Raw genomic sequence first — 26630 nt, forward strand, 5'->3', positions numbered from 1 at the left:
TAGCCACCCCTGCTAGTTGAACAGGAACCCGTGGACTGCATGGGGGCGACATAGCTCAGGAGGTAAGAGCGGTTGTCTGGCAAGGGTTGCCAGTTCGATCCCCCGTCCTGGGCGTGTCGAAGTGTCCCTGAGCAAGACACCTAACCCCTAATTGCTCCCAACGAGCTGATCGGTACCTTGCATGGCAGCCTTTCACCGTTGGTGTGTGAGTGTGTGTGTGTGTGTGTGTGAATGGGTGAATGAGAGGCATCAATTGTAAAGCGCTTTGGATAAAAGCGCTTTATAAATGCAGTCCATTTACCATTACGTTTAAGCTGCATATGAAGGGACTTCCTCTGACTCAACTTTATGCAGACCAGGGACACCACAAATTGTTTTCAGGGGAAAACCACAGTCATCTGCACCAAATTTGAGTAGAAATCTGACATGCTCAGCCCCACATGTCAAGGGGCAGAACCCCTCCCATACTCACCTATCACCAGTTGTGTGTCAACCTGTGGAGCTACTAGCCATGTTGGGTGCCAAATTTATATATATATACATTTTTTTTTAATTAAAAAAAGTAATAAAGAAGTTAAACAGACACAGGATGTCATACAGCAAGCCTCAGTCAGGCACTGCGGTTTCTTTGGTGCGCTGCTTGCTGACAGGATGTCGTTAAGGCCTACACAAAGAACAAAAGGTGTGTTTGCTTGTGCAAGGAACCCATGGTAATTTTCCCCTTTCACCAAGAAGTGTGAAATTTTCCCCTTTCACCATGATTCAACACCAGGACAAGGCATGTAAAAGGCAAATGAATAATCTTCAACTATTTAAATACATCAAAACCACTGCAATCTTGCTACTCAACCACTTCCGCCCCATCCCCAAGTTGTTCCACTTCCTATATCGACAGAGATGCGCGACAGGACAGCAGCACAGAACGCTCGCACAGAATGCGATTATATAAGCACAAAGATTCGCACAGAACAAGAATCGTGTGGACTACTGCGGTGCACCCACATCACGGGCACAAAAGTTATTAACTAACGCCGAGGAAGCGGAACCAGAGACTGTAAAAAACACGTCTTGCACTTGGCGGGAGCACGCAAGGTAACACTCGTCATCAGTTTATTTTTTCAAAGTGCACTCGTACCAAACCCCCTTAAACAAAAGAAAACCCCCAAGACAAGACGCTTCTTCTCCCGCCGTCCAACTGCCATCGCGACAGGCAGCCGACAATCCTTGTAGGCAACGTGCGAACTGCATTTCCCAGCATGCAGCGTGACACAAACGCACGAGATACAAAGGATCGCGTCGCTTTGGGAGAGATGCTGCTGCGCTCTCCGCCCGACAACATCAGCACCAGCTTGCTTAACCGTAGTCGCTTTGGATAGCCAAGGCGGAGGGAATACGAAACAAAAACCGATCAAATTGTTCCGGATCTGCGGACCGGCTCCATGGGGGAACAGAGGGTAAGTTCAAGCTGGCGTGGTGTGAGCAGAACGGGCTCGATTTCCCGGCTTATTACAGCCAAGACAAAGAAAGGCACAGAGAAACGCAGGCGACACGGATGAAAAATGTTTTTGTTGCTGAGATTTTCATCCTACACATTAAACTCGTTTCCAGCCTGCTGTTGTGTTAAATAACCTGCTTGTAGTTAAGAGAGTGTGTCGTTAGACCAGGATTTCAGTACGCCACACATCTACTGTATTTTTGAGGTGATATAAATGTATAAATGTTGTCCGGACATTGTTCAGACTGTCACCACGGCGTATTCCATTGGCCGTCCCGCTATCGACAGTCCACTGACATCTGACATTGACAAGTTATTGGATTCTTGCGTTTCTGCGATTCTTGGATCTGCGTTACTCTTCAAAAGAAAGACGGAACTATCTGCAGTGTCATGGTAGCAGGGTACGACGTTGGCAGTTGAGTTGTCTTTTGGCTGAGAAATGTGCGGGTATACGTCCATTTCCTCCGTGACCCCCCGGTAGTGGTCTTAAAAACGCAGACAGGGTGGGGTGTGTGTGCGTGTGTGTGTGTGGGCATGTTTTACGATCTTTGTGAGAGCCAAATGTCCCCACAAGGATAGAAAGATGAGGAAAACTATGCAAGGTGGGGACTTTTTGCTGGTTCAAGAGGCTGTTTTAGCGTTAGGGGTTAGGGTTAGAATTAGGTTAAGGTTAGGGTTAAGGTTAGGCATGTAGTGACTGGGGTTAGGGTTAGGGTTAGAGGTTACGGAATGAATGTAAGTCAATGCGGTCCTCACAAGTATAGCAATACAAACGTGTGTGTGTGTGTGTGTAAAATCCTAGCTAATTACGTTCACAGAATGACAGGCCAATTTTAATTGTTTTGCGACCGATCAGGGAACATCCTGTCTCTCAAGAATTTATGGGTGTGTTTAGAGGCAGTAATTAAAAGGTGAAGCTTCACGTGCCTCGTAGTGGCTGGAGGTACTATGTGGTGTTTGGATTTGCCAGTGTTGGATAGGGAGGAGTCATAGAGAGATACTTCAAAATGGCACATTAGCTAGGTGTAGGTACCAGGTAAGTCTGACCTATTCAGCAGACATATCATCTGCTCAGATATGACTGGCACTGTCATTTCCAGTCATTCTTGCTTGACAGTGAGCTCAGAGAAGTGGTGGTACTGAGTACTGATGACAGTGTGAGGTTTCATTAACTCCGATGGGTGAAGCTACACTGAGCTACCATTGGCCTGTTTGAACCAATCAAAACAAGCAAAACATATCATTGGTTCAACCCGGGGAGTCACTGGAACTGTATAGTGGTGGTGCTCATTTTTGGTTGCGAGAACCAAGGTTATGTGTCGGGGGCTGTTGGTGTTTGATTTACCTCTGAACTCTGACCTTTGACACTCTTACCCCATGTGACCGGCGTCTGTGCCTCAGGAGTCGCTGCGGAAGATCTCCACCACCTTGGCGCTGAAGAATGAGGAGATCCAGAACTTCATCTGCTGCTTGAAACAGAGCCTGCAGAACCTGGAGGTACAGTATGGACCGGGGCCCGGCCCAAGCGCCGCCACCCCAAAGGAACAGAACCGCAGGCCGTATTATAGTTTATTAAGAATCAGGACAGAACACCAATATTGGCCTTGCCTGTGGCCTTCCGTAAGTACCTGTCAGGTACGTGTCATTTGGGAAGTATCGGCTTCAACGGTGGAGACGCAACTTTCAATGTTGAAAATACGCATCTGACAATCTGGCTAGCCTACGGCAGTGTGGATAGTCGATTCTGAACTTCGGGGCCAGTGGTACTGTTGGTTTTCATTCCTCCCCTCCAATCGCGGACTGATTTAAACCTGACGCACCTGGTCAATCAGGGACGTTACTGGACTGTGAACCACTGGGTAGAAGAGAAAAGCGGCCGTACCGCTAACCTCTAGGGCCAGATTTGAGTGTCGCTGGTCCGTGGAACGTCTGTTGAACTTTGATGTTTCGAACGTGCTGGTTGACTCCGCCCCCCTCTGTCCCCTGCAGTCGAACTCCAGCCGGGTGCTCGGGGACCTGGAGGCGGAGTTCTGCTCCCTGTACTCCGTGCTGGACGAGCTGAAGGAGGGGATGGTGACGCGCATCAAGCAGGAGAGAGCCAGCCGCACGTATGAGCTGCAGGTCCGGCCGACTTCCGCCTGTCTGTCTGTCTGTGTGTCTGTCTGTATGTCTGTGTGTCTCATCTGTCTGTTTCTGTCTGTCTGTGTGTCTGTCTGTGTGTCTCATCTGTCTGTTTCTGTCTGTCTGTGTGTCTGTCTGCGTGTCTGTCTGCGTGTCTGTCTGTGTGTCTGTCTGTCTGTCTGTCTGATCTGTCTGTTTCTGACTCTCGGTCTCATCTGCCTGTTTGTGTCTGTATGTCTCATCTGTCTGTCTGTCTGTCTGTGTGTCCGTCTGTCTCATCTGTCTGTTCCTGCTTGTCTGTTTGTCTGTCTGTCTCATCTGCCTGTTTGTGTCTGTCTGTCCGTCTGTTTGTGTCCGTCTGTCTCATCTGTCTTTTTCTGTCTGTCTGTTTGTCTCATCTGTCTGTTTGTGTCTGTCTGTCTGTGTTTTTGTCTGTCCGTCAATCAGTCTGTCTGTCGGTCTGTACGTCCGTCTGTCTGTCGCTCTATGGCTGTCTGTCTGTCCATCCGCCTATCTGTTCGTCTGTCTGTCTCATCTGTTTCGATGCGGATCTGTTGGGAGATACCCGAACCAGTCCTCTAATCGATGTTGACATGATTACATAGGTGCGAATGCACACGCCATAAGTTATAATAAATCGTATAGTGTGCTTCTTTTTTCTCTTCCCCTTCCTCTGTTAACCCCCTCAGAGCCAACTGAGCGCGTGCACCAAGGCCCTGGAGAGTTCCGAGGAGCTGCTGGACCTGGCCAATCAGACGCTGTGCAGCTCCGAAATGGACGGCTTCAACCGAGTAGGCCCCCGCCCCCGCCCCCCCCCCCCCCCCCTCCCCCCCCAACCCCCCCAACCCGTGGAGGACAGTTGGCACAGTCACATTCTAATTCAATACGTGGGGTTAAAATGTTAAAATGTAGTCATAGGAAGAAAAAAAAAAAAAAACTAATTGTGAAAAATGAAAACACTCCAGTTGCGTAGCCAGTGTAGCACTTGCTCTGAGTGCTGTGGGTTGCCGGGCAGATCTTTCTCTCTCTCTCTCTCTCATTACATTGCAGGCATTTAGCAGACGCTCTTGTCCAGAGCGACTTAAACAACTTTTTACAGAGCATTTACACTGCATCCAATTACACAGCTGGATATGTACTGAAGCAGTGCAGGTTAAGTACCTTTAGCTCAAGGGTACAGCGGCAGTGTCCTACCCGGGAATCGAACCTGTGACCTTTAAGTTACAAGACCAACTCCTTACCCATTATACTGCACTGCTGCCTCTCTCTCACTACCACGCACTCTTATCTGTGATCGGAGTGACCGGACGCCACTCAACTCTCTTCTCTCTCTCAATCCCTGTCTCTTCCCCCTCTTTTTTTCCCCCCCCACCCCCCCCCCCCCCTTTTCCCTCTGACCCTTGACCCCTGACCCCTGACCCCAGGCGGCCAAAGAGATAAAGGATAGGTACAGTAGCGCTGTCTTTTCTTCAACAGTGTCCTGCAGTCTCCATCCATAACTCCATCTACTCGCGCACGCTCTTATTCCAGCACACACTGAATTATATTTAGGGATTGAGAAGACGTTCTCCTCCCTCTGTTATAATTCCCATTTACACAGCTGGGTAAGCAGGTCAGCTGAGGCTGCTTGCTTGCGAAGGCTAAAGCAGCGGCTCACCTGGGAACTGAACCAGAAACTGCTGAGTAAGGAGCCTGGCGGCCAGACTGTTACTGCTGCCCATACACACGCAGGCGCACACACCTCCACGTATGCATGTACGCACACACACGCCTGCACACCTGCACAGACACATGCACGCACACACGCACACACACACACACACACACACACACACGTGCCAATGCACACATCTGCACACCTGCACACACACACACACACACACACGTGCGTGTACGCACACACACCTGCACAGACACACACACACACACACACACACATGCACACATACACATGCAAGTACACACACACACACACACACGCACATATATAACACAACAGCAACGTGTAAGAATATTTGAGTGAAAGATTTAGCAGTGGTTGCAATGGTGCACAGCTATACTCACACAGAGAGATACGGTACCCCTCGATGCTGGTCATACACAGAAATGCAGCGTGCATCATAGCTTCTATCTCCGTAGTATTCACAAGAAAAGACAAACAAAAACAAATTTCATGTTATGCTGCGGAACCATTTGCATAATCAACATGACATGAAATGTGTCAATAGAAAATTACAAGCCTGTGGGGAAATGTTAAATTTTCAAATGAGTGTTTTTGCCCACCTCCCACTAGAGGGCGCACTCCTTTTTTTGATTCGGTGCACATTAACTGCATGGTCTTTGATCGCCTTGTCCCATCTTTTCATGCCCCCCGTACCTCCGTCTGTATGTTCTGGGTACCGTGTGTAGCTTTTCACCGCCATTGTTCTTTGTTTGAGTTGGATTTTAAGTATTTCCATTCGTGAGCTGTGTGTCCCAGTCGAGATGTGTGTGTCTTACATTCTGAAGTGAGGTCATTGCGTCTGTCGATGTTTGATACGTTTTGTGCTCTGTGCATTAGTTACATAGATATGGTGTGCAGTAGTGCTCCACTGGTGTGTCCTATAATGAGTGTGTGTGTGTATGTGTGTGCGTGCGTGCATGTGTGCGTATGTATGTGTGTGTGTGTATGTGCGTGTGCATGCGTGCGTGCGCGTATGTGAGTGTGTGCACGCGCGTATGTGCATGTGTGTGTGTGTGTGTGTGTGTGCACCCGCAGTGTGACCATGGCCCCTGCCTTCCGCCTGTCCCTGAGGGCCAAGGTCAGTGACAACATGAGTCACATGATGGTGGATTTCACCCAGGAGAGGAACTCATTGCAGGCTCTCAACTTCCTTCCAGGTCTGACAGCTATCCGTTTACCCCTCTCTCTCTCTCTCTCTCTCTCCCCCTCCCTCCCTCCCCCCTCTCTCATTCCCTCCCTGTCCCTCCACCTCTCCCTCTCTCCCTCTCTCTCCCTGTCCCTCAATCTCTCTCCCTCGATGACGGTATTTAACTGGAAGGGGCGAGGACATGCCCGCGTTGTTTAAATGCCACTCTCCTCTCCTCTCCTCCCCTCTCCTCTCCTCTCTCGCACGCGCTCACAGTGCCCGCCACCCCGGAGATACAGGTGTCCGAGTGCCAGGTGTGCGACAACACCGTCACGGTGGTGTGGGAACTGCCGGAACCCGACCACAAAATCGACCACTATGACCTGGAGTACCGGCGGACCAATCACGAGGGGCCGCCCCGCGCCCGGGAGGAACACCCCTGGATGGTGGTGGAGGGGGTGCGGCAGACTGAGTACACGCTAACAGGTAAAAACCCCCATACCGCACGCTAACAGGTAAAACACCCATACCGCACGCTAACAGGTAAAAACCCCCATACTCCACGCTAACAGGTAAAACACCCATACACTAAGCTAACAGGTAAATCCTCCATACTCCACGCTAACAGGTAAAACACCCATACACTAAGCAACAGGTAAATCCCCCATACTCCAGGCTAACAGGTAAAACCCCCATACACTAAGCTAACAGGTAAAACCTTCACAGCTTCGAAAGCATGCTGACCCCGCTCTAACAGATAGCGCCGACTCTTCACAACGTCTTCACGAAAACGTGCCGGTCTGCGATCTGAGAGCCGTTGTCATGGCGATGGCGTTCTTGGTCCCCCCCGCAGGGCTGCGCTTCGACACGCGCTACATCACCTTCCGCGTGAAGGCGTGCAACAGGGCCGTGGCGGGCGAGTTCTCCGAGCCGGTCAACCTGGAGACGCACGGTGAGGGCCGCCGCCGCCGCCTGCGGAAGCTACCGGAAAATTAGCGGCAGGGAGCTCAGAGACATTACATTACATTGCATTACAGGCATTTGGCAGACGCTCTTATCCAGAGCGACGTACAACAAAGTGTATAACCATAACCAGGAACAAGTATGACGAAACCCCTAGAGAGAAGTACCGGTCCAAGTGCAGGGAACAACCGCATAGTTCAACTTGGACCCTGAAGGTTAAACTGATTAGCACTAAACAACGAGAACGGCAACAACGCAGTCTATGGAAAAAATACAAGCAGTAGTAAAGACAGTTAATGCACCCAAGTCACCTACGAAACAGCTGCCTAGTTACAACCCTAAGCTTACAGTCATTTACAGGGGGGTAGGGAGGGATGGGGAGAGGTGCAGCCTGAAGAGGTGAGTGGACATTACGTTACATTACATCACAGGCATTTAGCAGATGCTCTTATCCAGAGCGACTTACACAACTTATCACACAGCATTGACATCGCATCCATTTATACAGCTGGATATAATACTGAGGCAATGCGGGTTGAGTACCTTGCTCAAGGGTACAACGGCAGTGTCCCACCTGGGAATCGAACCTGCGACCTTTAGGTTACAAGACTGGCTCATACCCCGTTATGCTGCACTGCCATCCGAGCAAAGAGACGAACGAGTAGCCTTAGTCATGCGACAGAAAAAAAAAAAGAGTTTATATGGGCTCCTGTGCTGTCTGGAAAAGACCTGAGGTTGACCCGTGTGGGACACACCTGAGCGCAGGTAAAACCTTGAGCACAGGTAGAAGCTGAGGCACGGTTCTCCGTGTTCGCGTTGACCATCGAGCCCTTTTCAGGCACTCTTAGATTTTCAGCCCCACGAAAGAGCTAGGGCGACATAGCTCAGGAGGTAAGACCGATTGTCTGGCAGTCGGAGGGTTGCCGGTTCAATCCTCGCCCTGGGCGTGTCGAAGTGTCCTTGAGAAAGACACCTAACCCCTAACTGCTCTGGCGAATGAGAGGCATCAATTGTAAAGCGCTTTGGATAAAAGCGCTATATAAATGCAGTCCATTTACCATTTACCAGCTACAAACTCACTTTTCTTTCTGTGATGAAAGCGGCTCCTCCTCCTCCTCTGTCCGTCGGGAGGTTTGATAGACAGGCTGGGTTGTTAAGGTGGTTGCCGGCGCGGAGTTTGTCGTGCGGAACCGTGAACCTCTGCACCGTCCACCCCGCAGCCTTCCTGTTCAAGCTGGACTCGGGTTCGGCTCACCAGAACCTGCGCGTGGAGGAGAACAGCGTGGAGTGGGACGGGGGCGGCGGGAAGGTCCAGGACATCCGCAAGGAGAAGACCAGGACCAGCTCCCCCCTGCACTCACCGGCAAGGTGTGACAGACAGCCTCACACACACACACACACACTCACACACACACAGCCTCACACACGCACACACACACACACAGCCTCACACACACACACACACACTCACACACACACAGCCTCACACACGCACACACACACACACAGCCTCACACACACACACACACACGCACACACACACACACACACACACACACACACACACTGAAGTACCACATATACACACACACACACACACTGAAGTACCACATATACACACATACACACACACACACACACTGAAGTACCACATATACACACACATACATACACACACACTGAAGTACCACATATACACACATACACACACACACACACACTGAAGTACCACATATACACACACATACATACACACACACTGAAGTACCACATATACACACATACACACACACACACACACTGAAGTACCACATATACACACACACACACACACACTGAAGTACCACATACACACAAACACACACACACACACACACACACACACTGAAGTACCACATATACACACATACACACACACACTGAAATACCACATACACACACACACACACACACACACACAGCCTTACACACACACACACACACACACACACTGAAGTACCACATATACACACATACACATACACACACACACGCGTGCATATGCTCGCTCGCTCACTCACTCACCTGCGATAACCACTGCATTCCCACCCCCCCCCCCCCCCCACAGGAGCGCGATGATGTCCCCAAAGAGAATGCCCTCGGCTCGGGCCGGGCGGGACCGCTTCACGGCAGAGTCCTACACGGTCCTGGGTGAGCACCGGGGTGCGACCATTTATCCCCAAAGTCTTCAGGGGGCTTCAGGGTGTGGAAAAGGGCATCTGCAACACTGGCATTATCCTTTTATCACAGTCCTGGTCAGGGGTTAGCCCACTGCGGAGTGGGAAGTCAGTGTTCTAGAACTCCGTTGCTTACAGTTGCCAGCAGCGATTGTGACATCAGCATTAGAATGTTCAGTTCAGAACATTCTAATCCCATATTTGTGACCTCAGACATTCTTAAAGGGATACCAGCTGGATTCACAGGGGGGTTCTGCTCTGTTGAATCCTGATCGGACCAGTGTTGACCATCATCAGCCACATTTCATTCAACAGCTAGAGATCTCATTGAATTAATTAGTGCTTATTAATGCTAATTAGTAGAATCAGGCGTGCCAAAATTAGGGTTGAAATGAAAACTGACGGGATGCTAGATCTCCAGGAACAGGGCTGACATTGCTCCTTCCTTTCGTCATGCTGTACGCCCCATTCCCCCCCCCCCCCCCCCCCCCGTAACCCCAGGCGACACGATGATTGACGCGGGCCAGCACTACTGGGAGGTGTGGTTTGACAAGGACAGCAAGGCGTTCGGGGCGGGCGTGGCCCTGCGCTCCCTGGGGCGCTTCGACCAGCTGGGCAAGAGCTCCGCCTCCTGGTGCGTCCACCTCAACAACTGGCTGCAGCAGAGCCTGACCGCCAAGCACAACAACAAGGCCCGCCCCCTGGACTGCGCCATCCCCGACCGCGTGGGGGTCTACTGCGGCTACGAGGAGGGTGAGCCGTCCGCCGAAACCCCCAAACGGAACCCCCCCCCAACCCCGAGCCAGGAGTGGCATCCACATCCTGTGTGTGTGTGTATAGCTGTTTTAGAGTCAGATATACGGACTCCACCTGATATACATGCACACATGTAAATGTGTAACTGATTCTACGGAAGGACTGAGGTCAGTTCCATTTCAATTCAGGAAGTTAGTTCAATATTCATGAAATGCATGTGAACTGCAAGTGCCCTATAATTTTTCATGGAGATTGATTTAATTGTAGCGACTTGGCTGAATTGAAACCATATTCCAGGCCTTAGAAATATATATTTTTATGAATGTTTTTACTATTACATACGCGCATATACGCATGAGTGTCTGTAGATGTGTATATGGTGTGTGCATGGGCATGTGTTAGTGGCGTGAAGTGCTCTCGCCTGCTAACCTTGACTGTGCCCCCCCCCCCCATCTGTCACTGAGGTCCTGTCTTTCCTATCCCTCCCCACCCCAACCCCAACCCCAACCCCCCCCCCCGCCACCCTCCGGTGGCCGTGCAGGAGTTGTGTCCTTCTACAACGCCCGAACCAAGCAGCCCATCCACACCTTCAGAACCAGGTTCACGCAGCCCGTGGTGCCCGCCTTCATGGTGAGAACGGGGCGGAGCCTGGCGGAGAGACGCGCCAGTCTCACCACACACGCACACGGGCACACACACGGGTACACACACACACGGGCACACGCACGGGTACACACACACACGGGCACACGCACTGCGGGCTCATTCCAACGTTAAGACTCGCTGCGCAGACTCCATAATCATGAGCCCCTTGGTCCCGGCTCACACACAACGTTCTCACAGTGTTCCTGCAATGTTTTGTCAGTGTTATAACGTTGCCACAACATGGCAACAACATTGTGAGAACGTTTCGTGTTAGCTGGGCATCTTAGCTCAATAATCGCTGTCCTATTCATATACACAGTACCACTCTTGTTGTATATACACACACACACACACACACACACACTCACTCTTCACTCACACACAGTCTGCATAAAAACTCGCTCCTACTCCCCTGTCTATTTTTATGTTGTTATACACACACTGGCGGACCTCATCCAGCTCTGTGTACTACAAATGTCTGAAAGTACCGACTAACAAAGTTTGTTTAAAACCCCATGTGACTGAACCCTAATGTTGTGAAAAATCTATTTTGCTGTTCCTTACATTTCACATTTACAGATAGATTTTTTTGTTGTTGTTGCTAATAAGGTTTTTGTCACGTGACACTGGTGATGTTCGTCAGTCACACATGCAGTTTTGCCTGTAGTTGGTAGTTCACCTCGTCCCTCCGCTCTGCGCCGCTGGCTCTCTGTCGCCCCCCGCAGGTGTGGAACGGTAGTTTCTCAGTGCAGACGGGCCTGCAGGTCCCCAGTGTGGTGCTGAACGGGCAGAGGAGAAGCAGCGGCACCAGCAGCTCCAACGCCAGCCTCACCTAGAACCGGGTCCGGACTCCAGAACCGCCGCAGAACCTCAATGACCCCCCCCACCCCCCGCACCCTCGCCCCCCTGGTCCTGGTACGGGCCTGGTATCATCAGGGACACTGAACCCAAATCAGCTCCACCCCCTCCCCAGGGCTCCACAAACTAGCCCCCACCCCACCTCCCACAGCCACAGTCTGCCTCCTCCTCTCATTTCACCCCATTCTTGTGCCTTTGGGGGGGGTGCCCAGTTCCACCCCGCCCTAACCCACCCCACCCAAAAAAAAAAAAAAAAAAAAAGAATCACTTTTTGTGTCATTTTATTTTTTTTAGGTGCTTTAATCGTCGTAAAAAAAACCATCCAGGCAACATGGCCGCCCCAAAGCAGCCAGGTTTCAGCGAAGACGCGCCTGTAACCACGGGCACCGCTGCGTGCTCGCCGCTCAGACGGCTTCATAGCAGACGCAACCTTATCGTCACTCGCCCCTCTTATCACAGCTCCGAGTGCTTTTTGGACTCGAGGCGTTATCTTGCTTTTTATTTTTTTTGAAGTTCAGCAGAAAATACTGTGAACTTCCTCCGATATAGCGTAGCAGCAGATTAGCCTCTCTGAATAGACGGTAGGCGTGTCACCCTTGACAGAATGTATTGTGTTTCGCTGCACTGACTGTAAATAGGTGTGGACCGGCAGTGATACACTCCTGCCCTGGGGGGACCACCGTATCACAGTGTCGCAGTGCCTGTAAATGATTGGTTGATTGCCGTAAGTCACCGATTGGCTAGAGGCCACACACCTTTGTTTCAAGGTCAGAGACGAGTCAGACTGAAAGGAAGCCACAAAGGAAAAGACGCAAGTACCTACGGTCCTCCAAGTCTGGAATTTGACACCTGTGGTGTAGACCACGAGGAGGTAGACCAGCACATGGACTCTGAGAACTTCCATGAGGTGATCATCTTTGATTGGGGGGGGTCCACTTAGTCACTGAGGGGGCCCCACCCCCTGCAAAATGACTATTCCGCTACAATAGGGAGATCAGCTTTAGCGCACTTTTAACACTTCGTGTTTCAGTTCAGGTTAGATTTGAGAATGGATTAGATCACGCAAGATCTCCGACTGTTAACGCCTGTTCCTCTCGCTCTTATGAAGGAGTAATTCAGTGTCAGTGTGCCAATTATGAGTTGTACAGTAATAATTGTGTAAGAGGGTTACGGTTTCATGCACGACTCAGTATTTTAACAATGTAATCCAGAATGCTTCCAGGTAAGAACATGAAACTGATTTTATTTTATGAAAGGGGGAGGGGGAAAAAGATCACCTTGTAAATGCTTTAATTTCTTACTGTCCCTTCAGGTCAATAAAGAGACAGTCTGATAGCAGCATTTTTGTGTTGTGTTTTGTTTTTTTTTCTTTTCTTTTTTTTTTTTTTAAAGTGATGCAATGCTTCTGCTCACCACTAGATGATGTAATACTTCTGCTCACCACAATTACTCTGACCATGGGAGTATGGCTGAACCAGTTGAACACTTCCAGCAGATTAACCCTTTAAGGTGTGAGATCACAAATATGCGATTGGAATGTTCATAACTGAACATTCTAATGCTGATGTCACAATCAGTACTGATAACTGAAAGCAATGAGTTCAAAAAAAAAAAGAGGTGGACAATTCAGGTATGGAAAGTAAAAGTCTTCTCCAGTATTTTGTTCCAATCACCTGGATTTGCTGGAATAGCACAATTCTTCAGCCAGGAGGTGGAACTAATTGCTGAAATCAGCGGGTCGAGTTCAGGGGTGGGAGAAACACACGGCAGGACTTTTACTTTCTGACCCCTGAACTTTTCCACCTCTGCCACAAAAAACTGAAAACCTACTTTTCAACAGGGTTAAGGCCGGTTGAAATCTTTTGACAACATGGGCTACACGGCTAACCTGCTAACACACAGACTGGTGTGAAACCTGGGAGTGACAGGAGGGCCTAGCCACACAGCCATGGGCAAACACCTTCCTCTGCTGTCCTCGTCACCCTAAACGATCCTTTTAATTTCCTCTTGAGCTGTACATTCACGACGAACACCACATATTCCACGGCCACATTACAGGACACACACACACGTACATACATACATAAGTACATACACCTTTTCCACAAAGTGTCACGGAAACAGAAAAATGAAATCACAGCACCGGCTAGGCCAGACCACAGATCAATGCTCTCTTTATCACAACGAATCCTTGCGCCACTCAGAGTTCAAATACATGAGCCGACGCGTCCGCGGAGAGAGCGCCACATCGCGCACGGCGGCTTTTCCGGTCACTTAAAGGCGTGGAGGCGCCACCTTCAGGCCGGGGGGGGGGGAGGGTCCGCGCTCAAAAGCTCGTGCGGGTCGATCGCTCGTTAACCTCCGACCCTTGAGTTGTAATGGCCGCCGGTGAGCGGCTAGGCTAGCAAAAGCCCGGAGCGGGAGGCTCAGGCGACGGGAAAAGCTGTCCGGCTGATGTGAGGATTTGGGGGTGGGGGGGGTGTCCACTGGTGAGGAAGACAACAAGTCAGTCCACCACACGGAATCATCATCATCATCATCATCATCATCATCATCTCTCGGAATGTCAGTTTGGGCAAATGAACCCCCTCCTCTCCCCCCCCCCCCCCTGCATAATCACTTGGAATGGTACGGTCCATCGCCGGGCAGGGTTGGGCACTGGGACACAAGGCAGTCCTCGGGACGCTGCAGGCTGGCCGTAAAAAGTCAGGAAGCTGGTAGAAGGTCACTTGTGATTGGGTGGATTCTGGAACAGACCTTTCTACTCGATTGGCTGAAGCTTCATAAAAATAAAAAAATAAAAAAAGGGGGGGGGGGGGGGTTCACTCCATATTGGCTCGTCTCTGTTCCAGTTTGAGTTTGAGCTCTTCTGATAGTGCTGTCGAAAAGAGAAGAGAGGGACACAGATGAGCTCTGTTCTTTTCCGAGCTTGAACCCCCACACGCTGGTGCTCAGACCATGACCAGCCTCCCTTAACCCTCTTAACATTTTTCCCCATTTAGTAAAACCAGCCTCAACAACCAAGGAGTCTGAAAATATCCAAAGGGTCGTGGCGGTTGCTTACATTACCCCCAAGCCTACTGCCAGTGGCTACCACCTGTGTGTTGTGATGTCACAAAGGGAGGGATGACATCACTCACTCTGGGCCAGCGGGGGGGCCGTCACGTTGAGGCGCTTCAGCCTGTCGCTTAGCAACTCCGACTGGAGCTCCGCCTCCGGGGGCATCGGCAGCGGCTTGAAGGTCCGCCTCTCGGCCCCTTGCAGGGAAGAGGAAGCAAAAAGCGCACGGGGGAGTCAGGGGTTAAAGGTCAAAGGTCAAGAGTGGGAAGAGTTTTAAGTCACGTTCACACAGTGGGCAGAAAAGAGAAAATGGCAGAGAGATGATGCTAAAGGAGGGGTGAAGAAGGAGAGGGAAGAGAGGGAAGAAGGAGAGGGACGGGAGGGTTGAAGGAGGAGAGGGAAGAGAGGGGTGAAGGAGAGGGAAAGCTGGTGCTCACCGGGCGAGCCGCAGTATGGCCGTTCGGAGGCGGTCCTCCGGGGAAGGGAGCTTCTGATTGGTGACTGGGACTGCCTCCCTGAAACAAGACCACCAGTGAGGGGGCGTGGCTTTGAGAAGCCCTGCGATGGAACTGGACGCTCAGACCAGTGAAATGAAGACATTTAATCAGTGAAGCAAAAGGTAACTCTAGAGAGGCCAGTAATAACATGTAATCTCAGTAATGAGTGTGTGTGTGTGTGTGTGTGTGCGCGTGTGTGTGATGGGGATGTGTGTGTGTGTGTATGTATTTGTGTGTGTGTGTGTGATGGGGATGTGTGTGTACGATGGGGATGTGTGTGTGTGTGTGTATGATGGGGCGTGTGCGTGCGTGTGTTTGTATAAGTGTGTGTAGGTGTAGGCTGGGGCGTTTTACCTGGTTTGGGAGGCAGGACGGGGGCCCTGGGAAGAGGGCTGCTGGGGGCCCACTGTAGGCTCCTCTCTCCGTTCTCATCGTTGGATTTCACAAAGGCTGGGGGGGGGGGGGGGTGGGGGGGGGTGAGAGAGGAGGGGCATTAACTCATTGAAGAGTAGGTTTCTCAGAATGTTGTTTCAGTGTTCTAGAGCTAGAACTCACACCCTAAAGCAAGGGAGTCAAACCAAACCCCCAGAGGGCCGCAGTGTCTGCGGTTTTTTGTGGTTTCCTGTCAATCAGCTGCCAATTAAGGGGGTGTGGATTCTTTAGCCAATCAACGTGTGTGGATTCCCTCGCCAAAAATCAATCAATGACTGAAATGAAACACTTGTGCCCGAGGACACCCCAAAAACCCAGAAGACACTACGGCCCTCCAGGACTGGATTTTGACACCTGCGCGTTAAAGGGTTAACCCAAATAATTCTCAGAGATCAATGACACCCCAAGTACTCACAACCTTACACGTGAAAGTCATATGTACGCGTGTGAGTGTACACGCGTGTGCACATGCGTGTGCGTGTGCACGTCTCACCGATGTTCTCCTCGTAGGGCTCCTCCAGCAGGAAGGGCTGCAGGGTTCCAGAAGTTTTCTCCAGCAGGCAGTTTATGACATCATGGAGCGTGTCACAAGGGATCTGAGAGAGAGAGAGACAAGAGAGAGAGAGAGACACCTGAGAACGCTCCAGGAACCACAGCCACAACCAAGGGGGAAGCAGATCCCATCCATGACCTTCGTATTCAAAAACAAGTGAGAACCAGTGCAGAACTGGGGTTCAGGGGTCAGGGGTCAGGGAATAACCCCAGATAGCACCTGGGTTTTCATACGAGTCTTTAAGGCTGTGCAGTTTAGCTGGGAATAGATGGCTGGGAGTAGATTACATTACTCTTCATCACAGCCCCCAAGCGATGATGAGTCCAAAGTCTTTTTGTTGACGGGTAACGTGATGCCACAGTCTGGTAGTTTCTGTGACCTGTGACATCACTTCTTCCTCCACAGGGGAGAAACCAGCACACCTGTTATGCAACCGTTACTGTACAGATCAGATTTGCGGTTGAGCAAATTGCATTGTGTTGGAAGAGGCACACCGTTCCGCTTCGGTTAATGCTTTCGTGCGAAAGTGATTTTATTGTGTTCACGTCGCTGGTTTGGAGCTCATGGAGCTGGTTTCGGTGGGGAAGTGATGCAGACAGTCAGGGAAAGGAGAGGGGAAGCGTGAAACACAGAGTGGGGGGGGGGGGGGGGGGGGGGGGGGCATGGGGAACCGGTGAGAAATACTGTGTGCGTGTGTGCATGTGTGTGTGTGTGTGTTTGTGTGGAGTGGGGTGTGTGTGTGTGCGTCTGAAAGAGTGTGTGCACGTGTGTGCATGTATGTGTGCGTGCATGTGTGTGTGCGTGTGTATGTACGTGTGCATGGTGTGTGGTGTGTGTGTGCGTCTGTGAAAGAAAGTGTGCATGTGTGCGTGTGTGTGTGCGTCTGTGAAAGAGTGTGTGCACGTGTGCATGTATGCGTGCGTGTGTGTGTGTGTGTGTGTTCATGTGTGTGTATGGTGTGTGTGTGCGTGTCTGTGAAAGAGTGTGTGTGTGCATGTGTGTGCACGTATGCGTGTGCGTGTGTGTGTGTATGTGTGTGTGTGTGTGTGTGTTCATGTGTGTGTATGGTGTGTGTGCGTGTCTGTGAAAGAGTGTGTGTGTGCATGTGTGTGCACGTATGCGTGTGCGTGTGAAAGGCATGCTTGGGTACTTACAGGGTTTTCCACGTCGATGACATACCCTCCCTCCTCCCTTTGAGACACACGGTAATGCCTGAACACTGACCTGTTTGGGGGGGGGGGGGAGAAGAGAGAGAGAGAGAGAGATAGGCAGATGGATACCATTCTAATAACCGTAATCTATGTTTATATTAGATTTTAATATTCATATTTATTGTTGCTGGTAATAGCAGTGTGATAAAGGCGGACGGTGTTTTCGGTAGCTCGGGGGGGGGGTTACCCGTTGAGGTCCTGGCGTGTGGTGACGGCCAGCGAGGTCCCGTCCCGGCCCGGCCGCAGGAGCAGGTTCCCGCAGTCGGGGTGCCTCTCCAGCAGCACCTCCGCCTCCCTGCGGGACACCGGCTGGAAGCACCTGAACACAGAGCGCACACCTGAACACACCTGCACACAAACTGCACCTGAACACAGAGCGCACACCTGAACACACCTGCACCAACGTTCACACCTGAACACACCTGCACACAAACTGTGCACCTGAACACAGAGCGCACACCTGAACACACCTGCACACAAACTGCACCTGAACACAGAGCACACACCTGACCACACCTGCACACAAACTGTGCACCTGAACACAGAGCGCACACCTGAACACACCTGCACCAACGTTCACACCTGAACACACCTGCACACAAACTGTGCACCTGAACACAGAGCGCACACCTGAACACACCTGCACCAACGTTCACACCTGAACACACCTGCACACAAACTGTGCACCTGAACGCACACCGCATACCTGAACACACCTGCATACACTCGCACACAAACCACACACCTGAACGCACCTGCACACAAACCACACACCTGAATGCACCTACACAAACCGCACACCTGAACATTAACCACACACCTGAACACAAACCGCACACAAACTTTTATCTACCTATTAAATACAGGTTACATAGGTTAACAGGTACATGCATTAATATAGGTGTACAGGTATGAATATTAAATACAGGTAAATAAGGTGTAAACATAGCTGGAGGGGGCACTCACGCTGGGATCTCCCCCAGCAGGGGGAGGTACAGGGGGGTGGTGGGCGCTGCAGGGAGGGAGGCGGCTTTTCGCCTCCTCCTCTCCTTCTCCACCACCTCCCCCAGCAAGTGGAGCTGGCCCGGGAGGAGGTTCAGGGAGGTGGGCACGGAGAGCTGGGTGGGGGGCGGAGAGAGGGAGGAGATGAACACGGTAGGTACGCAACACCCCTTTTCAGCTCTGTGAATGTACGCCAGGGTACACCAACACGCACAGGACGCTGATGCGGAAATCAGTCCCACAAAATTCACTGAAATGCGCACTACCAAAAAACAAGAAGCAAAAAAAAAAACCACGTCCCCATGGTGAGGAAGAACGTGAGAGTGAAATTTGACTGGTTTGGTGGCCACAAGAAAACTTCAAGCACTCCAGGTAACCAGGAAAAACCACAAAGCAGAGAAGAGCTGTCAGGTATAAAGCTTGACAGGTATGAAACGGATGACGGGTATCAAGCACTGACAGGTGACGGGAATAAAGGCCTGTCAGGTGTGCAGAGCCGTCAGGTGACAGGTGTGAAGCCGGGTTGTTGCTTTTGGGTTCTTATAACTCGGTGAGCTTTGGTGAAACTGTTTTTGCATAAACGGATCGGTGAGACAGACAGACAGAGACGGACATACTGACCTCGACCACAGCGTAGATGAATCCCTTCCACAGCTCACGAGACTCCAGATTTGGAGCCTGAGAGAGAAACGAGAGAGAGAGAGAGAGAGAGAGAGAGAGAGAGGTCTATAAATCAGTAAGTAACAATAAGCAGTAGGCAGTATGTAGGCAGTTTTGGGGTACGGCAGGCAGTTTTGGGGTACAGCGGTCAGTGTTGGGGTACAGCGCGCAGTGTTGGGGTACAGCGTGCAGTGTTGGGGTACAGCGCTCAGTGTTGGGGTACAGCGCTCAGTGTTGGGGTACAGCGCTCAGTGTTGGGGTACAGCAGGCAGTTTTGGGGTACAGCAGGCAGTGTTGGGGTACAGCGCTCAGTGTTGGGGTACAGCGCTCAGTGTTGGGGTACAGCGCAGCGCTCAGTTTTGGGGTACAGCGCTCAGTGTTGGGGTACAGCGCTCAGTTTTGGGGTACGGGGCCTCACCGTGAGTTTGACCTCCCCGTCCTTCAGCCGCAGACTGAACCGCGCCGCCTCCAGGTTCCGGTCTCTGCTCCCGTCGTCCGCCATCGAGAGGAACCCGCCCAGGTCCAGCTTCTCTACATACTGCACACACGCACGCACGCACGCACACATGCACGCACGCACACACACGTATGCACGCACACACGCGTACAGACACACACACACACACGACCGCAGACACACAAGAAAAAAAAAAAGAGGAAATCAGTGCAGGTCTCATTTGTTGACCAATAGGCAGCTTTTGAGTTAGTTTGCACAGTTAGCATGACTGTGCAGTTAGTCCACAGTTAGCCTGACTCGGTGCCTCTCAGGGTTCATGCACCCTTCCTCATCCTCCTCTTCCTCACTCTGCGGACACCCCACATCACTCACGTCATTGTCCTTGTGGCTGTTGAAGAAAAACAGAGCGTTTCCACACATACTCGTCCACAGCCTCCGAAACACCTGCGGGGGGGCGGGGGGGGGGGGGGGGGGGGGGTGGAGAGGAGAGAGAGGGAGGGAGAAAGAGGGGGAGGATCAATTTCATTGCAAAAATCTCACACACAGGATAATCACAAAGTCCAAACAATTCATGGGATACAACTGTTATTCTCTGTAGCACAGTAAACACTACGGGCCCAGTAACACAGAAGGCAAGGGAAGGAAAGGGGAAAAAAAGAAAGAAAAAAAGGCAAAAGAAGGAGAAAGGGGGTGTGTGGAGAGTGGGGGGGGGTAAGGGGAACAGGCTTGACGAGTGATTTGGTACTCACACCCCAGTCAAAACCCAAAATCGAGACACATCTCATCTACAGGCAGGTGACCAACCACTGTCTAGGTCCCAGAATTCCACAGGAACTTCGCTCACCTTGCATTTGATATTCAGCGACCGTAGCCAAACCCCCCCCCCCCCCGCTCCATCCCGCCCCCCCCCCTTCCCATCACCATACTGCCCACGTTCTCTGAAAGCACATGATGCCGTGTTTACACACAAAAACCAGATATGGAAGCACGAAGCCCAAGGGCAAAGTCAAAGCCGTGCCGGTCTTGACCAGAGATAAACCCGCTTTGAAGAAACCGTACCGACAGGGTCACACGCAACAGTGGCTCCGGTTTCCCCGAGTTTCGCCGATGGCGACGCCGGCCCCCGCTCCGGCTGCAATATTTTCCTATAAACAAGGAGCGGCCAAACCAGTTTTTAATTAAACCCCCCCCAGCTGCTGTTGTGTAACCGGAACCCGGCTGTCGAGCTGCTTTCTAGAAAATGACTGCGCACCGTTAGCTTCTTGGTGAGACACCAAAAGTCTTCAGGTGACCCTAAACAATAAGTAACCGGGGGCGGTGGTAATGGCAGACCAGGGATGGAGATTTGTTGGTAACTGCGAACCAGGGATCTGGTGCAAGAACATTAACGTTAAAAAAAGCTAGTCGGACCCACTGAATACTGCAGAATTAAAATGTATTTAAAAAATTTTTTTTTTTTTTTAAACTCTGAATTGTGTGGCCTACAGACGGTTGTGACCGTAAGCAACTGCATATACCATTTTGGTTTGGGGTTACAGCTGAAACCCTCCATGTGTTTGGGGTCAAAATGGAAAACATCCGTGTTTGGCATCATAAAGGAAAAGATCCACGTGCTCGGAGTCGTAGGGAAGAGCGCTACGTGCTTGGCGTCAGGAGACTGCCACTCCCTGCACAAATAACGTGGGTATTTCCCGGAGTAAGAGGCCACCACAGTAAAAAAAAAAAAAAAAAAAAAAGGCGCTTTTTCCAGCCAGGACTGGTGGACTTCTGAGAACAGAGACGCTGTAAAGATACGGAATACTTAAAACAATCTTTTTATTTTATTTTATCGGGTTTGTTTGCCTGGAAGGGCCATAAGGAAGCAGTGTTTCATATCCTCTGTTTCGGTGCTCCTTATTTAATAACTGAAGCGTACGATCAATACAAAAGTCAAAACGCTGATGAGAGATAGACGAGAATTTCCACAACTCACACTTCCTGCTCCTGTCTATCAGACAAAATTACGTCCGTCAGCGTTCCATTCAACTTCGATTTATCCTGTAAAACAAGCAGCACAATGTAGTCGTATATTTTTTTTTTTATTTTTCCATAGATTGCGTTGTTGCCGTTCTCGTTGTTAGTGTTAATCAGTTTAACCATCAGGGTCCAAGTTGAACTATGCGGTTGTTCCCTGTACTTGGACCGGTACTTCTCTCTAGGGTTTTCGTCATACTTGTTCCTGGTTATGGTTATACACTTTGTTGTACGTCGCTCTGGATAAGAGCGTCTGCCAAATGCCTGTAATGTAATGTAATGTATATTTAAGATGCATGGAAGAGTCTTTATTCCTGTAATCCTGGGGTGTTAAGTCTCCGTTACTACAGAGCCACAGTTCCTGAAGTGTTTTTGCAGTCTCCTTCCAATCAGCAGACAATTTAGGATTATAAAACACAAAGTGAGTTGGACTCTTCAGCCAACCGGTTGAAGTGGCTTAAATGGATTGGACTCCCTTACGGAAATGGGATATAATTACAATACATTTTAAATGTGCGGTCCTTCTTGAAACATAGGCTAATTTATGTTTTCCCACAGATATTTTCAGAAGGCGTTGTCCAATTTCCAATAGAGTTCATTACTGGAATGTGCCTAAAACTAGCCAGCACCCCAGGCCTGCATTCTGGAGCCCCAGATATGAGCTTCCGCAGAGCCCAAGTTACCGACGGGTCTCAGCCGTCAGTTTGGATGACTCCACTGTTTATTCCCTAATTAACGACAGTCTGATCACAGGGGCCTCCGTGACCCAGTCTGCTGTCACTCATGTGCTAGGACACGCCCCTCTGCCCTCGCCATGGCAACAATAATGACATCCTCTTAGCCTCAGCTGATCTGGGACAATGCCTCATTACAAATAAACACCAACACCCCCCCCCCCCCCCCCATCTCAATCACTCCCATTTTTATTTTCTAAACCAGGGGTGAACTAGTCCATTGCTCGAAGGACTGTGTGTGTGTGTGTGTGTGTGTGTGTGTGTGTGTGTATACACATCAGACCACAGCAAAATGTTTTCACCAAGCACACGTGAAGTCTGCAGCTGCAGCTGATGACTACATCAAAAATGCAAGACCGAATTCAATAAATAAATAAATAAATAACCCTAATGATGTCATTAAGAACAGAAGTTGGCACAAAATCCTGAACCTGACTGGCCCCAGTGAGAAGCGGGGGGGTGCTTTAAATTCACATTTTTATCACCCTGCCTGCTCTCCTCCCTCTTTGTTCTTTTCACTGCAATCTCCCCTGGGGGGCACCCTCCGCCCCCCACCCTTACTGCACCCCCATACCACCCCCTCCCCAAAGCCTGCCACCCCCTCGTTCCTCACAAACAGCTGCTTACCTCCGGGGAGACAGTCAGATAAGCACCCCCCCCCCCCCCCTGCTTTGAAAGTGTAAATAAATAATAGTGATAAAAAAAAAGTGCCACTTTCCCCAGAGGGCCTTTCAACATATTTAAAATTCACCCTCTCAAACCATCCGCCCAGTCATTACACCAGAGCCCAAACTAGAGCCAAATCTGCAATAGACTACCCCCCTTCAGAACAGGCGGGCTAAAATATACTCTCCAGCTGCACCGAATTAAATAAATCCTTCCCCAACTCAATCAGCGTCAACGAGCGCATAATGAACTAACGCACAGGGGAACGGTGGTGACAGCGAAGACATAAATTTGCACGTGACTGTGTGATGCAAATTGATGTATACACTGTAATGGAGAATTAGTTAACACCGTTACAGACAAACGCACAAGCAGCCAGGGAAGTCTGTCTCTCGTGAGGCATTAAATTAATTTCCATAGCAGACGCTTTTATTCCGAGCATGATCCATATTATTATTAATAATTCATACACACCGATAGTTCACCTTTACTGCAAAGCTCCTCTACTCAAATATTAACACTCGCTCTATTTTTTATTATTTTTATAAAAGCGCACGCGCGTCTTCAATAAAGGATTCCGCACGACAGCAATCAAATTTCTGCGCATCTTAAATGTAAGGGTGCAGTCCGCTCGCGCTGAAAAGAGAAAGCTAGCGGGGGCACGAGCAGAACTAAATATCAAGTGCGGGCCCTTAACACTGCAGTCAGGGGGTTCTCGACAGTGGCATCCGTTAATGTAAAGGTTAACTGTGTGGAGTAATATACAGGCTGTGATATACAGGCTGTTGTAAGTGTCATGACTATGGGTGTGATTAAGATTGGGGAAAGTGGATGTTGTGAACTTGGCAAACGATTTAATACACGATTTCCAAATATTTATTACAACATAAATCTGTATGTTTTTCGGACGTTGTACAGCGTACATTAAACACCAAGTAAATAAATCACTTTTGCGCATGGCTACACGCAGAGCCTTGTAATGTCACGAAACACGATGTTCACTATTGTCTTGTCTGTGATAAGGAGAGAGCTTAACAGAACCGATATGAATGCGCTACCGATTATAGGGGTACACATTTACAATAGGCTATATTGACGGCTGCTTAGGGTACCTGCAAATCAACACTTTCTGCACGCTATGAATGAAGCCAGGTCATCACTGAGATGTCGTCGCGTGGACAAAGAATTATTGTTCCTGGCTCGAGCGCAGCGCAACACTTTCAATCGACATTATGTCCTTTCGTGTAGCCTAGTGTTGAAAAAAAAACGACAAGCAACGAATCCATATGCACGCTTCCTTCCAGCAGTCCATGAGGAACATTCGTGCAAGTTGAGCGATTTCATACATTTGATTCAGCTCGAGCGCACTCGTAATTCGTGCACAGAAAAATGGCATTTGCAGTGAAAACGGCCAGCCGTTTCATTCAGCATGCTGTACCGTACTCTCTAGTCTCGTGCCAGGGTGTTAGTCGTAACTGATTTTGAAGGTGCCGGCGCGAGCGATGTGACTACCAGACAACGGCAGTACGCATAACATGTATCGATAACTAATTTACAAAAATATGCTGGGGAGAGGAGACAAAAGAGATAAAGCTATGGGTTACCTTTTCCTTCGTCGCTCTCTTCTCGAGATAACCCTCGTGGTAGCAGGAGGGCAGCTGCGACCGCGGTCGCCCGGCTCGTTTTGTGGGTGTCGTAGCCGCCATGAAGAGCTGCAAACTCGGGAGCAGCGGGACAAAGGGAAGCCTCGGAACTGTAAGCTAAAGTAAGAGGGGAAATGCCTCGCCTTTCACCCTGACGAAGAACCACCGCAACAATTAAGCAAATAATGTTTTTATTTCTGATCAACGCGCATAAAAAATTAAACAAATGTCACGGGTTTGACCCAAACTAGGCTACACCAGACTAATTGCCAGTTGTTAATTGGATTAAAACACGTGTAATCAGCATTCCAGATCAGAAGATTAAATATACCGATGAAACGCAAGATTGTGTGCTAGGCATTACTGGTGAGTCGCCCGAGGGATCGCGAGTTTAAGATACTATCCCTTCTATTAATTAAATTGTTCACTTCTTTTATGCAGTATCCTAACCGGTTTTACTCTGCTTGTAGAGACATTTTCTTCCAGCGCTGTCAACGAATAATGAAAAATCCCGTCAAAAATACTAATTTCTCTGCCCCAGAGAATCACTCCTATTGAACGTTTCTGCCAATCTAGGCAGGTGTTCGCTATGAGCTCACGCCCACAGTGATCGCTGATTGGTCCGTCGACAGCTTGCTGCCACTAGGTCATCAAATTCCCTCGATGCCCGCAATTTATAGTCTAGAACGCGAGCACGCGTCGATTGCTACAGCGCATCAGATTGGCGAAGTTGACGAGGGACTTTATGGAAGTTATCTTTCCAACAAAAGACCACATATGTCGTTGTAAAATATACTAAGCAGTAGTCAAGCACATGTTCGATTTTCGTCACTTTATCTTGTAAATTCAAAAGACAGTCACGCCCACTTATCACAAGCACGGTTTACTTAAAGCAAAGGTAAACACCGAGAATAAGTCCATGGCCTATTGTAAACCAGGAAGAAGAAATGGCAAATTCAAAGATAATCATTAATATTATAAAGATAATTATTTGGCTTCAATCAGGGGTGTAGCACGAAATTCTGGGCTCTGTGCAAATGTATTGTCTGTGGGGCGCCTTAAAATTGTAGTCCAAAGCTAACTTTTTTTAGCCACCCATTACATTACATTACAGGCATTTGGCAGACGCTCTTATCCAGAGCGACGTACAACAAAGTGTATAACCATAACCAGGAACAAGTATGACGAAACCCCTAGAGAGAAGTACCGGTCCAAGTACAGGGAACAACCGCATAGTTCAACTTGGACCCTGATGGTTAAACTGATTAACACTAACAACGCAATCTATGGAAAAATAAAAATAAATAAAAATACAAGTAGTCGTTAAGACAGTTGATGCGCCTAAGTCACCTATGAAACAGCTGCCTAGTTACAACCCTAAGTTTAGTCATTTACAGGGGGGAAGGGAGGGATGGGGAGAGGTGCAGCCTGAAGAGGTGGGTCTTCAGTCGTCGTTTGAAATGGGTCACAGTCTCAGCTGTTCTGACCTCCACAGGGAGGTCATTCCACCATCGTGGGGCCAGAACAGACAGGAGACGTGTTCTGGAAGTGCAGGTGCGGAGAGGGGGAGGTGCTAGGCGTCCTGAGGTAGCAGAACGGAGGGATCTGGCTGGCATGTACGCGTGAGTGTAAAAGGGGAACTTGCGCTCCTTGTCGTCTGAGCACGTGAAATGAAAACACCTGCTCACCTGGACAGAGAATTAGGAATGGATTCACCGGTTGCCTGAAAAAAACATTCAGGAGCATTTTAAAAACAAAATAACATTTATGGAAATGATGAACATAGATGTGTGCTCTCA

The 26630-nt window shown here is 49.8% G+C and overlaps 3 protein-coding genes across 9 annotated transcripts in view; 2 read left to right on the forward strand and 1 right to left on the reverse strand.

Moving 5' to 3' along the window:
* Positions 1-26630, forward strand: part of LOC118229578 (transducin-like enhancer protein 1) — a 539102-nt gene that overhangs the window by 339171 nt on the left and 173301 nt on the right. The window lies entirely within an intron of this gene.
* On the forward strand, positions 1301-12164 carry LOC118229585 (fibronectin type III and SPRY domain-containing protein 1-like). The gene is made up of 13 exons (XM_035421666.1): positions 1301-1454; positions 2897-2992; positions 3485-3616; positions 4306-4407; positions 5041-5063; positions 6375-6496; positions 6742-6951; positions 7319-7417; positions 8649-8796; positions 9536-9618; positions 10146-10397; positions 10942-11030; positions 11771-12164. Exons 1-13 carry the CDS (start codon positions 1440-1442, stop codon positions 11879-11881), a joined length of 1482 nt encoding a protein of 493 aa, XP_035277557.1. The 5' UTR covers positions 1301-1439; the 3' UTR covers positions 11882-12164.
* stap2a (signal transducing adaptor family member 2a) lies at positions 13258-25338 on the reverse strand. Its single transcript, XM_035421673.1, has 12 exons — positions 24793-25338; positions 20148-20219; positions 19737-19856; positions 19280-19336; positions 18623-18774; positions 17844-17975; positions 17600-17669; positions 16386-16488; positions 15815-15910; positions 15401-15478; positions 15044-15160; positions 13258-14781 (listed from the first exon to the last, which is right to left on the reverse strand). The coding sequence occupies exons 1-12, from the start codon at positions 24892-24894 to the stop codon at positions 14726-14728; spliced, it is 1155 nt and encodes a 384-aa protein (XP_035277564.1). The 5' UTR covers positions 24895-25338; the 3' UTR covers positions 13258-14725.

The sequence above is a fragment of the Anguilla anguilla genome, chromosome 6 (assembly GCF_013347855.1).
Source record: "Anguilla anguilla isolate fAngAng1 chromosome 6, fAngAng1.pri, whole genome shotgun sequence".
Lineage (NCBI taxonomy): Eukaryota > Metazoa > Chordata > Actinopteri > Anguilliformes > Anguillidae > Anguilla > Anguilla anguilla.